The sequence below is a fragment of the Bombus impatiens genome, unplaced genomic scaffold, assembly GCF_000188095.3.
Source record: "Bombus impatiens unplaced genomic scaffold, BIMP_2.2 scf_1293, whole genome shotgun sequence".
Lineage (NCBI taxonomy): Eukaryota > Metazoa > Arthropoda > Insecta > Hymenoptera > Apidae > Bombus > Bombus impatiens.
Genome location: NT_177712.1, coordinates 160897 through 173349, shown reverse-complemented (window position 1 = coordinate 173349; position 12453 = coordinate 160897). Strand labels below are relative to the sequence as shown.

The 12453-nt window shown below is 39.7% G+C and overlaps 1 protein-coding gene across 1 annotated transcript in view; it reads left to right on the top strand.

Moving 5' to 3' along the window:
• The window catches only part of LOC100747027 (alkaline phosphatase, tissue-nonspecific isozyme-like), a 188662-nt gene that overhangs the window by 19624 nt on the left and 156585 nt on the right, over positions 1-12453 (top strand). Inside the window, exon 2 of the mRNA XM_024371415.2 lies at positions 12363-12453. Within this exon, the coding sequence (XP_024227183.2) occupies positions 12363-12453 (91 nt within the window). The remainder of the gene's footprint in view (positions 1-12362) is intronic.

Below are 12453 nucleotides of genomic sequence, written 5' to 3'. Positions count from 1 at the left end.
ATGAATTTTGTTTCGAGGGATAAAATTGTTTTTAAGATTTAATCGATTCGTTTATTTGATATGTTTGACAATGTAATTACTTCGGTTCCGTTTAATCCTATCATGCAAACACGAGATCAGAATATACGTATATAGAAATATTTATTATGAATCTCACTGTGTGTGCAGCATTCTTCTAAGTATGTGTAACAACAATATGGTTTACTTCTATCCGCAAAAACGACCCAGGGATTGAAAACAACTTAAATAAAGAAAGTTACGTAAACTGAACGAAACTTTCTTGGGTTGGACGGTGCAGTCGGTCACGTTCTCAACTTTTCCGTTGATTTTCCGGGCATTTCGTGGCTTATCAGGCCGTCTAGCTTACGCGCTTTTATTGGTAGCCGGTACAAAAGGAAGTGGCGCTGCGTAAATCATTCGATCGAGAGGAAGTTAAGTCCACTCGTCTTGGTGTTGAAGTTTTCTTTAGAGAGAGGTAAAGAGGAAAAGAGAACAAAGAGATAGAGCTGCTTCCTCGCACCATCCACGTCAGCTATTGAAATTCGACGTTGGCCGAGTAGGATTCGATACAGCGAACCCAACGTCTTTTTCCGGCTTTGTATCCCTTTTATTTCACTCGAACGAACCATGTCCGTGAGATTGTCCGGGTCTAGGTCACGTTTCTGGTTTATGGATCGACCACACGCCACGTTTCCTGTAACAATTTATCAACGGCTACGAGAATGAAAAAAAAGGAGCTCGTAACAGCGGGCTGGAAAATAATAAGAGATAATTATCCGAAGCGAACGGGCAAATGCGAAGGACGATTTTCCTCTCATTTCTCGTTTCACTATTTTCACCCTTTTCTTTCGAACGTCCTACACGTATTTACTGTGGATCGTCTCTCTCTTTCTCTCTTTCCCTCCCTCTTTCCCACTCTTCTTCTTTCGAGCGTGGGCAACAGATTAAAACGAGGTAGATTCGAAACGCTGGCGCGCAGCACGAAGAAAATTATCGCGTTAAACGGACCGAGGATTTTCCCAGGCATCGATTTGCATACAAATGATCCCCGCGTCTGAAGTAACGCGATAATAACATCATTCTCGCAGAGAGATTTCGAGGACAGGTATGCCGGCATTCTCGTAGCCGACAGTAATGCTGAAAGGGGAACATATGTAACTTGTAATCGGGTCGCGTAAATTAATATCTCAACGGGACCTTCGCGGCAGTCACTGAACGCTGTTACACATATCTACGTTTCTAGTGCGAATATTACGGCACTCTCTGAGTCTACATACGTCTAACTTTCGAGAGTAGACGCGACGTGTTTCGATATTAAGTTATAACACGGAAACACGTGCAGTTTCCATTTCTTGAGATCGATATCCTGTAATTATACTTGTGATTGTATGAGTCCAGCAAGTTGTTTAATGGATAAAAGTGCTACAAATGATCCACTTTTCTTCTATAGAGTGGTTCATCTAATTCGTGCACCACGAGTAGTTTGTAAATTATGTTGTTCACGTGCCTCTAAATTTTGTTTGCTTTTTAGAAGAATGATCACAATTGATTATGTTTCCTCGCATATAAACTGTTCGCATGAGCATGTAACTGCTAAGCTATGTAATATTATGGAAAATTAGAATTCATATGTAGAGAAACGATATAAATATGGTATTTGTTCGTAAGTGAGAGAAAAAGTGTGTGCAAAGTTATGTGAAACTAGGAGACAAGGAATTATTATCGACGGACAATCGAATGCAACGTGAAATACTCGTAAAAACATAGATGTCAAGACAGATAGATAAAAAACGTTTGCGGCGGATCACTAAATCTTGAATAAAGCAATTTAATTAAATCACTACTGCCTATGCGTCTACGATTTTCACAACATCCATATTAATACCGCAGATCGACTTTGTCGAGGTGACGGGGGCTCAACGGATGCTGCACCATATTTTATCCTGGATAAATTGACACGTGACACTCTGTTAAATTGAACGTACGCCAACTGAGATACACCGAATTTCGGCAATCTGTGTTGCAGTAGCCGTATCACGACGATTCGTATCGACAGCTAGAGGAAAGCTCGCGTACCGTTTAAGTGGAAAATGGGAATACCGAAGCAGAGAAACGCGTAGTTTTCGTTTGCAAACATAAGTCTCCATTGTAAATCCACTTCTCCAATTATCGAACGGAGACAACGTATAGTGTGACATTTCGAGCGAGGATTTGGCACAAAAATTAAATTCGCCGGCCACATTCGTATTTCATTGAAAAAATTAAGAACAGCCGTGGAGCAACTTGTGGCAGGAAACAATACGATGCCTTGCCGACACAGAACAATCAAAATTACAGAATGGTTTCAACCGTTTTTTTTTACTAATCCTCTATCTATTTTTGAGGAAATTATTCTTTGCATTTATATTACTTATAGATTGATAATATCATCGAATAAGATGAAAGCCGAACAATGATGATTATTTCGTGTATTGCGTGTATGCCGTGCGTTGCGCCTCGCTCGATTTTAAGGAAATTCGCGCGTTTTCGCGTTGATATTTATTTCGCGTTTTACGCGAATTGGAATCCGTGCTGGATAGCGTCGTAATTTCTCAAAAGGAGAGCTACAGAATTTTACTCTTATGGTACAAGATAAAATATCGAGGTAGATAGAACCAAGAGTTAAAAGTAATGGCAACTAGGGTTTTAACGTTAACTGGTGACAATAAGGCTACTCGATGCGAACTATCTCGGAATTTTCACTGTATCTCGTTAACCAAGGAAGTATATCCGCTGAAATTAATAGGTGCGTTTACTGGCGTCCTGTTATGTGTAATGTATAGCAAGTACAGCATGAAAATTGCGTTAATTTCAATATATATTTGCAGCCTCGTGTTCGCGTTTTTAACACGAATTAACGAATTAAAAATGTCGAGAATTGTGGATTTCAATCGCCGAAATAAAAGTAAAGGAACACTAAGGTTACACTTAGAATTCATATTAAAATAGTTTTAGATCTATTTAATAAACGATTTCCAGGATCTTCGTCGATATACATTTGCACATGTCTCAGCACTCTTTTTGTCTTACCATCTTCCATACCACACTGCCAATGGAACAGTTACATTCAACTGTTTTTCGAGACACACATACTGTGCACACACATACTTCCATACACTCATATTCACATACGTATGTCACTACTACGCGGCTAATCTAGCACACAAAATTATGCATATCTCAATAAAGAAGAATAAAGAAGGAAGATAAAGAACAATGAAACGCGAATAGAAGATCCTGATTAATTCGATGTAAATCGGATATTTTGAAACCTACTCACATTCTCGAGACTATTTCAGCGGGTAATATCGAACACGACGAATCGAAGATCGACATTTTTCATTTTCTTTGTGGGACGTTGGAATGTATATTTGTTACATTTTTCGAGGCGCATATTCTTTTACGTTTCGTTCTCGAGAGCAGGTAATTTGATGATTCGGTGCAAGCTCTTCGACTAATATTTGATCCTTTTTATCGGCCCGCTACGTATCCTTACCGAAATATTGAAAGTCAGAACGGGTGAGATGCGGGTTAGCGATACCCGTGCAAGGTTTATTCGTAGATGTATTCTTACATTCGTATGCCGAATGGCGCATAAGTCTCGCGGTTGAAATTCCCCGTGGGATGCCTTCGGGATATTTTACCGATTCCCTAAATATCTTGCGAGAATATATTTCGCGCCGAGTCGAAAGTAGGTGCGTTTAAGAGTTACGGCACGTTGTTGTTACGACACCAAGAAATTCCAATCTGAAGATCTAGGAATCTCCACCCGTCTCGGAATTCGAATTTCAAATTTTACGATTTCGCAATCCTTGTACGGTTATCGCATCGAATCGGCGCATATTTAGTTTTCGTCTAAGAAGATCGGATTTTGTTGAAGTCTCTACTAGAAAGTCGAATTCATTCTTAATCAGCTCTTTGAATTTCCACATAAATTCCTTTCGATCGTCACTTCGTTTCTCATTTCGGTAAATTATTTTCGCGGTATGCCGTGATCCTCGATGATCATGGCTCTAAAAACTCCATTGAGAAAAAGATAAAACCAGGAAACTGAGGCAAACTGTTGGCACTGGAGGATTAAATTTACCGATTGGGTTCTTCCTCGAGCCGAAAGTGGTTGCTCCGGCTAGACGAAATACGAGCTAAAAAGGAACTGGGAACATAATTGAGCATGGACCGACGCGGCGGAAAGTTAATTTGGAAAAGTAACCGCGCGCGGTATAATAAAGTTGACGGTGCAATAAAACTGTTGCGTGCAACCAATCTCGGTTTTGTTCTATGTAGTTCCCAACGATAACGCGACGACAGTAAATAAACGGCGGTGGAATCCGTGATCGTTTCGGAGCCGTCGAATTCAGATACTATCACGGTCTATAAATTCTTTTTTTCCTGTTGTCTCGACCAATAGGATTCATGCCAGACAAAACTTTGCACGACAGGAAATAGGAACGGGCCAGAATATCGGTTTCGGCAATCATTACTATCATCGATCGTTGGATATTTTACGTGCTAGTCGGGGAAATGTAGTTGCATGCAACTCTTTCGATGCCATCAATGGCAGGATGCGCACGAGGAGAAAGAATTAGATTCACCTAAGGATTTACGATACTATCCGACGGTATTGTTTCCTATCGATTTCAAATGGTCTGATTACGCAACTATTCGCATACTGCATGATATAGCCTATTTAGCTGATACCGCAAAGTTTTCCAGGAATCTCCTAGGAACGAAACAGGTTCGTGTCAGAGCAAACTTGGAAGCAAGTTGGCGCAACTTGATCCCGTTGGCGAATATTCATTAGGACCGTATTAATTATGGCCGGCAAAGTGTTTAACTAATTAGCCTGTGTTCACGACTGTGAAGCTCAAAAGGCGGGATTGTTCAGGGCCTTCGCTCATACCAATTACCTAACGGGAGACAGAATTCTTGATAAGACCATTAGCACGAGAAAGGTTTCTTGTAACGCGAGTCACGGAGGCTTGGTTCAAATTGGAGCCTTTGGAATAGCGCGGTGCCAATGTAGAAAATACGATGCTCCAATTTGAAGTATTAATTTAACCTGGTGGAATTCCAATTTGCACGTAACTTGAGATTAGATATCGTATCAAAAATTGACGGAGAAATACACGAATGCATACCAACGTACGTTATGTGGGCATCGACCTAGTTCCATATAACATTTTATTTATAATCCTTTACTCTTCCTATTACTGTTCTTTACTCTCCCTATTACTGTCCTTTACTCTCCTTATTAACTCGCTGTAATAGCGAACCAAATGCCTGCCATAAAAATCAGTCACCGGCTTCGAAAATTCGGGAAGTACTAAGGACGATAATAACGAAAGAAGCACGTAAATTCAGATTAATAATCCCAATCGGTCGGCCTTTTTTTTACTAACTTCCGGATGAAACTGTTCGGCTCATCCCGTTAAACCGATTTCGCTTGAAGCAATAGTAACAAGAGGCAGTAAGCTCGGATTGATCGCGTAATTAAAATGGCAGGTAACCCGGTATCAGTTCGTAAAAGGCGGTGAAAGAAGGCTGGCCGTGATAACGATATTCGCATCCGGTTCCGTTTCTCTCAAAGAAAGTAGGTTGCACCTGCGGGTAAGCATCGACAAGAATACAGTGGCTACTATCTCCACCATAAACTATGGCTGCTTGTCGCAAGCTGCTTGCGTTGCAGCAACGTGTGGTTATAATAAGCCAGGATGTAACTCATGCCAGCCAGCCATGGATCTCGGCAATCAACCACAAAGTGGATTTCTTCGGCGTTAATCTTCCAAGGAAATTTCCGGGCCGCGATGATCGTGCCGAGATCCACGGAGCCGGAAATTGTTGTTTGGTCGCGAGTTTTTCCACGAAGCTCCTCAAAGAACGAAGATAACATCGTTGCGCCAAGTTTTTCGCGCGCTTTCAACGCATTATCGCCCGAGCTCATTTCTTTCTTTTTTTCCTTTTTTTGGTCGTGCCGATGTGCTTTCACAAGTGCAATCACATTAAGGTCACAAAAAACGATATACCTTGGCCGGGTATTGGATTAAGTATCGTTGGTTGTTCCTTTTGTCACGTACTTTCTACGTGACCGCTTGAGAAATATATGTACGTAGATGTGTGAGAAAGCTACGAGAACGATGGTAGGAGTAAAACTGTATAGGAGCTGGAGTCGTCGAAGGGGATAGCAGGAAACGTACGAGACGTAGAAGTTGAAAGTGTCGAAGTTAAAATACTACGAATTTGTAGCTTTTGAACGTTTGAGATGTACGCGATGAAGTTAGTGGGTGTCTGGCCACGCGATTAAGAAATTTTTGTAGAGGAAGGAACTCTTTCGATGTAATTTTAAGTTTAAACGAAAGGTCGAACGTTCGGTTTTCGAGCTGGTCGAAGCTTTCAATCTACTCTTGGTTCGACGTTACGAATCAAATTACGGAGCAAGTTTTAGAGGTTATATAAATTTGAATTGTTTCATAAGCTACGTTGCTTGTTAAGAGGTAAAAGAGAGGAATAAGATTAATCTTTGATAAGTCGCTTTTAGCGGGCAATCTTTTCAAAAATTCATTTCTTTCTTCGTCTCTGTCGTTATCGTCTATTTTACCTTCGTATTAGGCCTTTATTTCAAAGAAACGTGTTAACCCAGGGGATCATTCTATTAAAACCATTTATCTGCTCTCTTAGAAGTTCTCTTGGGACAAGTATTGTACTTTTCCAAAGTTATCTCAAGTTCCCAGCGGAGTCTTTCGACGATCTCTTTTCATCTTTCTCTCATTTTTCAATAGCTCTTATCAGTATTAAGTCGTGTTACTAATATCCCAAGGTTTCCGCCATTATACTTATACAGTTACCGTTTGTATCTTTTTCGCGAGTGAAATACTCTCTCTACACGAATATCCATATTTTAGTACTTTTTATCATATCGTGCCTTTTACCAAGAATCTTTAACGATATTCAACGTCTGGTCGATTCGTTTTGTTAATTTAACTCCCATAATTTTTTACAACTTATACTTTCGTTACAATCTTTTTCTTTTACTAACTAGTTCTTAAGCATGCGATATTTTAGAATTCAAGATAAAGCGTATGTTAATCGTACCACGTGTAGAAAACGTAAAATTAGGTCCCCGCAAACTTTCTATCGATTTCCATAACTCCTGCTTGAAACAACTTTCAAGATGGTATCGAACGAGTATTGAAACGTATAGAATGATGTAATGTCTATTACATTGGATGCAACCTGTGTCTGACCACAGACGGACCTATATCACGCGAGCCATCTGTCCTCTGCTTTCGCATGTCTTCGATCTTTCTTTCGGCTATAAATCACGTGTTCCTAGATCTTACCATACGATTTTTCTTCCAGACACGCTATCTCGAAACTTCCATCTATGAAAGTTTACAAACTCACAACTGCATTCGTCTCTTCGTTTCTATGGTTTTCTTATCGTTTCATAGGCGATCAACGATTCCTGTTTTCTGCGGCTTAAACAATTTCATGTTATCAAAACCATGCTTTGTTATAATTAGAAACATGAAAGCTTCGAAATTGCCTGAAACGATCTACGTTATAACACTCGAGTGTTGCGTATCATCCGGGAAACTACAGCTGCAGATCACTAACCTGACCGCGCACGCGAAGTCTTGGTAATTAAATTTCGATTATACCGATGTAGCTGCAAACTAGCAAACGCACGTGCGCCTACACCTATGTGACAGCGCCAGTTTCGTCGATCACTGACAGGTGTATTTATTTATGAATATCTAGTCGATGTCTGGGTACGATTCGTGCATTCTGAATAGATTCAAACAAACCGTACTGCTATGAATCTGCGCGCTCGCAAATATTTATCAGGAACTCGTAGGAAAATAAATTTCGGTCCGACTCGTGCGTTTCATTGATTCCTGACTATCATAAATCTCTGCCTCTGCTCTGAAAGCATCAAACCTCCGCGATGCTTGGGTTTAACGTTCGAGAAGAATAGCTGGAAGTGCGAATCGACAGCTAAAATATTTGACACGAATTGCGTTGAGGTCTCCGCTTTCATCGAATCGATCTCGCCAACATTTGATATTTCACCGATAGAGTTTGCAATTTTTTCCTCGCCAACACGTGAATATGCCACTGTATCTGTGTAATTCACGAACGTTCAATCAATTTGAACTGCTGCGTAGACATTGTGTTTCTACTACAATGCCGATTACAAATTTAACGAGCTATCGAATATTGTTTGACAACGATACACAAGAAAATTAATTGCAATGATTAAAGGTATTTCGAGTTGAGAACATGGATGAGATTCGTTGGCAATTATATTGCAATAAAAGGGTAGGGAACCACGCGTAACCGTGAAAAAAGAGCTCGAAAGCGACGATTAGAATCGGTGGCTAAGCGTTAATATTTAAAATTGCAATGATATTTACGAAACATAAATTTGGTTACCTCGTTTTTCGACGGATTAATCGAAACGAGTTGGCATAGTACACCGGTAAAACCGCTTTTGCCGTTTCAACTGTACGCGGATCCGCAGATTTACAAAATTCATATCTCCAACGATGCCCGAGATTCTATTTGCGCCTCGTGTCCTAAAATAGAAATTAAACTTCGTTACCTGAAATTTCATTCGTTTTAATACGACGTTATATTAAATTTAAATTAATCATCCCCGCACGAATGTGTTTATCAAAAATTTTCTCCTCAACTGATATGTATTTGACAATGTTATAATTTATACTGATAGTACAGGTACCTTTAGATTTTGCGTTACTGTGATTTTGTACGAAATATTTTGCAGCCCTTTTGGTTGAAAGAAAAATTGCATGGTTCTACCCCCACTCTTTTTGTTTTACATTTCTTATCCAATATAATAATCGAAGTTAAATCCGTATCTCCCTTTGGAGACAGGTATCTACTGTAAAGCTGTGTCAAAGAAAGAACTAATTTCATGGAAATCCGCCTCAACGTTACCTATGTTAACGCTGTTTTAATGATTAGCGTAAATGGTTTCGTTTCGAAGCACGGTTTTATATTGAAATTTTACTTATCACGTGTGTACAATTATTAGATTGTCCCAAAGGTTTCCTCCGCTTTATAAGGAAATAATAGATGCACAATATTTTTTGTTTTACATTATTTTATCGAATTGTGCACGATTCACTCTATACTATTGGAAATAATATAAAACAAAAGATGTGCATTTATTATTTCGTTATAAAACGAAAGAAACTTTTGGAACGATCTAGTGATTTAACGCAACGATCTCTATTGGCCCTTTATTATATAACCCATTTTCCTTTTTTGTAAAACTTTGCAGTAATATCGCAAGGCAAATACCACAATGAATGAGGAACGAAAATATTATTTGACCAGTCCAGTGGCATGTATATACAGGGTGGTTGGTAACTGGTGGTACAAGCGGAAAGGGGGTGATTCTACGCAAAAAAAGAAGTCGAAAATATAGAATAAAAATTTTTCGTTTTGAGGCTTTGTTTTCGAGAAAATCGACTTTGAATTCTCGCTCGGTACGCGTGCACTTTATCACGTCTCGTTATAACGGATCTCACTGTAGATCGTTGTTTCGATGGAAAAATTAAAAAAAAGTTAAAAAAAATTTTTATTCTATATTTTCGACTTCTTTTTTTGCGTAGAATCACCCCCTTTCCGCTTGTACCACCAGTTACCAACCACCCTGTATATACATGCCACTGGACTGGTCAAATAATATTTTCGTTCCTCATTCATTGTGGTATTTGCCTTGCGATATTACTGCAAAGTTTTACAAAAAAGGAAAATGGGTTATATAATAAAGGGCCAATAGAGATCGTTGCGTTAAATCACTAGATCGTTCCAAAAGTTTCTTTCGTTTTATAACGAAATAATAAATGCACATCTTTTGTTTTATATTATTTCCAATAGTATAGAGTGAATCGTGCACAATTCGATAAAATAATGTAAAACAAAAAATATTGTGCATCTATTATTTCCTTATAAAGCGGAGGAAACCTTTGGGACAATCTAATAATTGTACACACGTGATAAGTAAAATTTCAATATAAAACCGTGCTTCGAAACGAAACCATTTACGCTAATCATTAAAACAGCGTTAACATAGGTAACGTTGAGGCGGATTTCCATGAAATTAGTTCTTTCTTTGACACAGCTTTACAGTAGATACCTGTCTCCAAAGGGAGATACGGATTTAACTTCGTCACTATGACCTGTATCGGATCCTGCTTTTATGGAAATACGGGTTCGGCCAATATCGCGACACGATATGGCAGTTTACTAGCTACGGCACAGTTTAAACTTACCCATTAGCGGCTACTAGTCGGCGATGTGTTTCTAGGCAAACCGTAACGGCAGGATCTTCGACTAGTGCAGTTTGTAGGAAACAGTCGTTCGTCGTAACGCGCTTCCGGCAATGCAACCACCAGACACCGAATGAAATCGTCGTGGATACAAATTTACCAAACTTGCTCTGTCAACCAAACTTCGTATTGCCAGTTCGAACTTCTCTAAACACGACGTTTTAACGATTTCGTCAGGAGTATTTCATTTGACGGTATCTGTAACGTTTAAATATCTGTTCCAAATATTTCGTAGTAGGCATATAGCGATTTTAAATAAAAAATAATATTAGCATGTAAAAAATGATATACAGACTCACCCGAAAATAATCGACTTTCTTGAGACTAGAAAAAGTCAGTGGCGACGTCAATTATGGTGAATCAAAATGTTGCACCACCCGTTCTGTTCACCAGATTTAACATCATACAATTACTTTCTGTCTCCGCAAATGCTTCAAATAACAACGAAAACGGACGTTACGGCGATATTCAAGATATCCAGGTGTTCTCAAAGAAATTCCACAAGAAGACTCGTAACAATTATTGGACGCATTAATTAATAGGTGCAATATGTTTTGTATAAAATAGAACATTTTCCTCCGAACGATTCCTCTGATTTCTTATTGTCAAAAAGTTCGGCTATTTTTGGCACAGTCTGTGTATTATTCGAGGTATACTTAGAAAGCGCCACACATTTGCAACGCGTGAAAGTCTTTTAGCTGGATCTAGAAATGGCATTTCAAGTAAGCAGCAATCTTTGTTGGTCCTCTAGATTCGGTAGATTAGATGGAAATTCAAGATGTCCGTTTTATAATCCTCATAAATATTTATGGATCTTAGTAATAAATGAAAGAAATTTTCAATTAAAAAGGGATAGGACAGAGAGAAAGAGAGAGAGAGAGAGAGAGAGAGAGGAGGAAGACACAGTTTTACAAATTCAACGAGTTTTCTCACTTGTTCTCAAGAATAGTTGTTTTCTAATTAGCGTCGACATTTTTGTTCTTTCAAACTCAAAGTAAAATATCTCAAAGTCGAAGTAAATTATTCGTATCGAAATTTGTAGCTCGCACGAGATCGTTTGCGTGGTCTCGGTGCGCTTCTCGTTTTCGCTGTGCGACGATCTTTTTTGCGAGAGTAACTGCAGTAAATGACTTCCCAGGAAACAGTTGGACTCGTCCCGTTTTACCAACAGATTCAATTAAGATATCCGGTCCCTTCGGCAACATTCGAACAGCAACCGTCGTTGTCCCAGGGAAACGCGGTCTCAATCTGCAACATGACAATTTCAACGAAACCGAGCTTCCTTCCGGCAAGGAACGAGATACTTAGAGATTAGCATCGTCGTGACTGGTGGTATGCCTCTGGAGTGTTGGCAAATCCACCTCGGAATATAATAATTACCGAGCCACATTTCAGTTTGCGTTATCGAGTAGCTTTGTTAAATACGTAGTTGCAAGAGGAAAACGTACGTAGTTAGGATCGTGTATGGGAAATGTGCTTCAAATATTTGCGAGAGAATATGAATTTTCGTATTAACGAGTCCCAAAATAGCTCTGGTGTACTCTGATATTTCAATTTGAGGAAAATCGGTGAAACTATGTTAGTCTCGTCGCTGGTGTGTTTTACGAAGATGAAACCGTACGTCGTTTCGCGTTCATTGAACGATTATCGTTGTCGAATAGTTGCCCAGGTTTATTGGCCATCGGTAAAAAGGAAAGGGCGTATGGCTGAGCGCAACAATTCACTTCGAAACCTTTCACGTAACGTTATATCCCGTTACAAAAGAGTTCTCCTACACTGCCGGCCGCTCAAACATCTCCCTGTACACGCGACAACAAAGAACGATAACCGAACAATACTTACGGCAAATGCCGACAATAATGGTCGATTTTCTCGGGAACGCTTCGAGACTATAGATTCAATTAAGATAGGTGTCAGGCTGGCTCCCGTAGCGGTTACTCAAGCGAGAAAAATTTCTCTTCGCAGAGAGGGAGATCTGGTATGAGGCAGCGACACGCGCGATCGAAGCCCGTATTCGCGCGTCGGCGGCAAGTTCGAGCGTCAGCGGGACGACGCC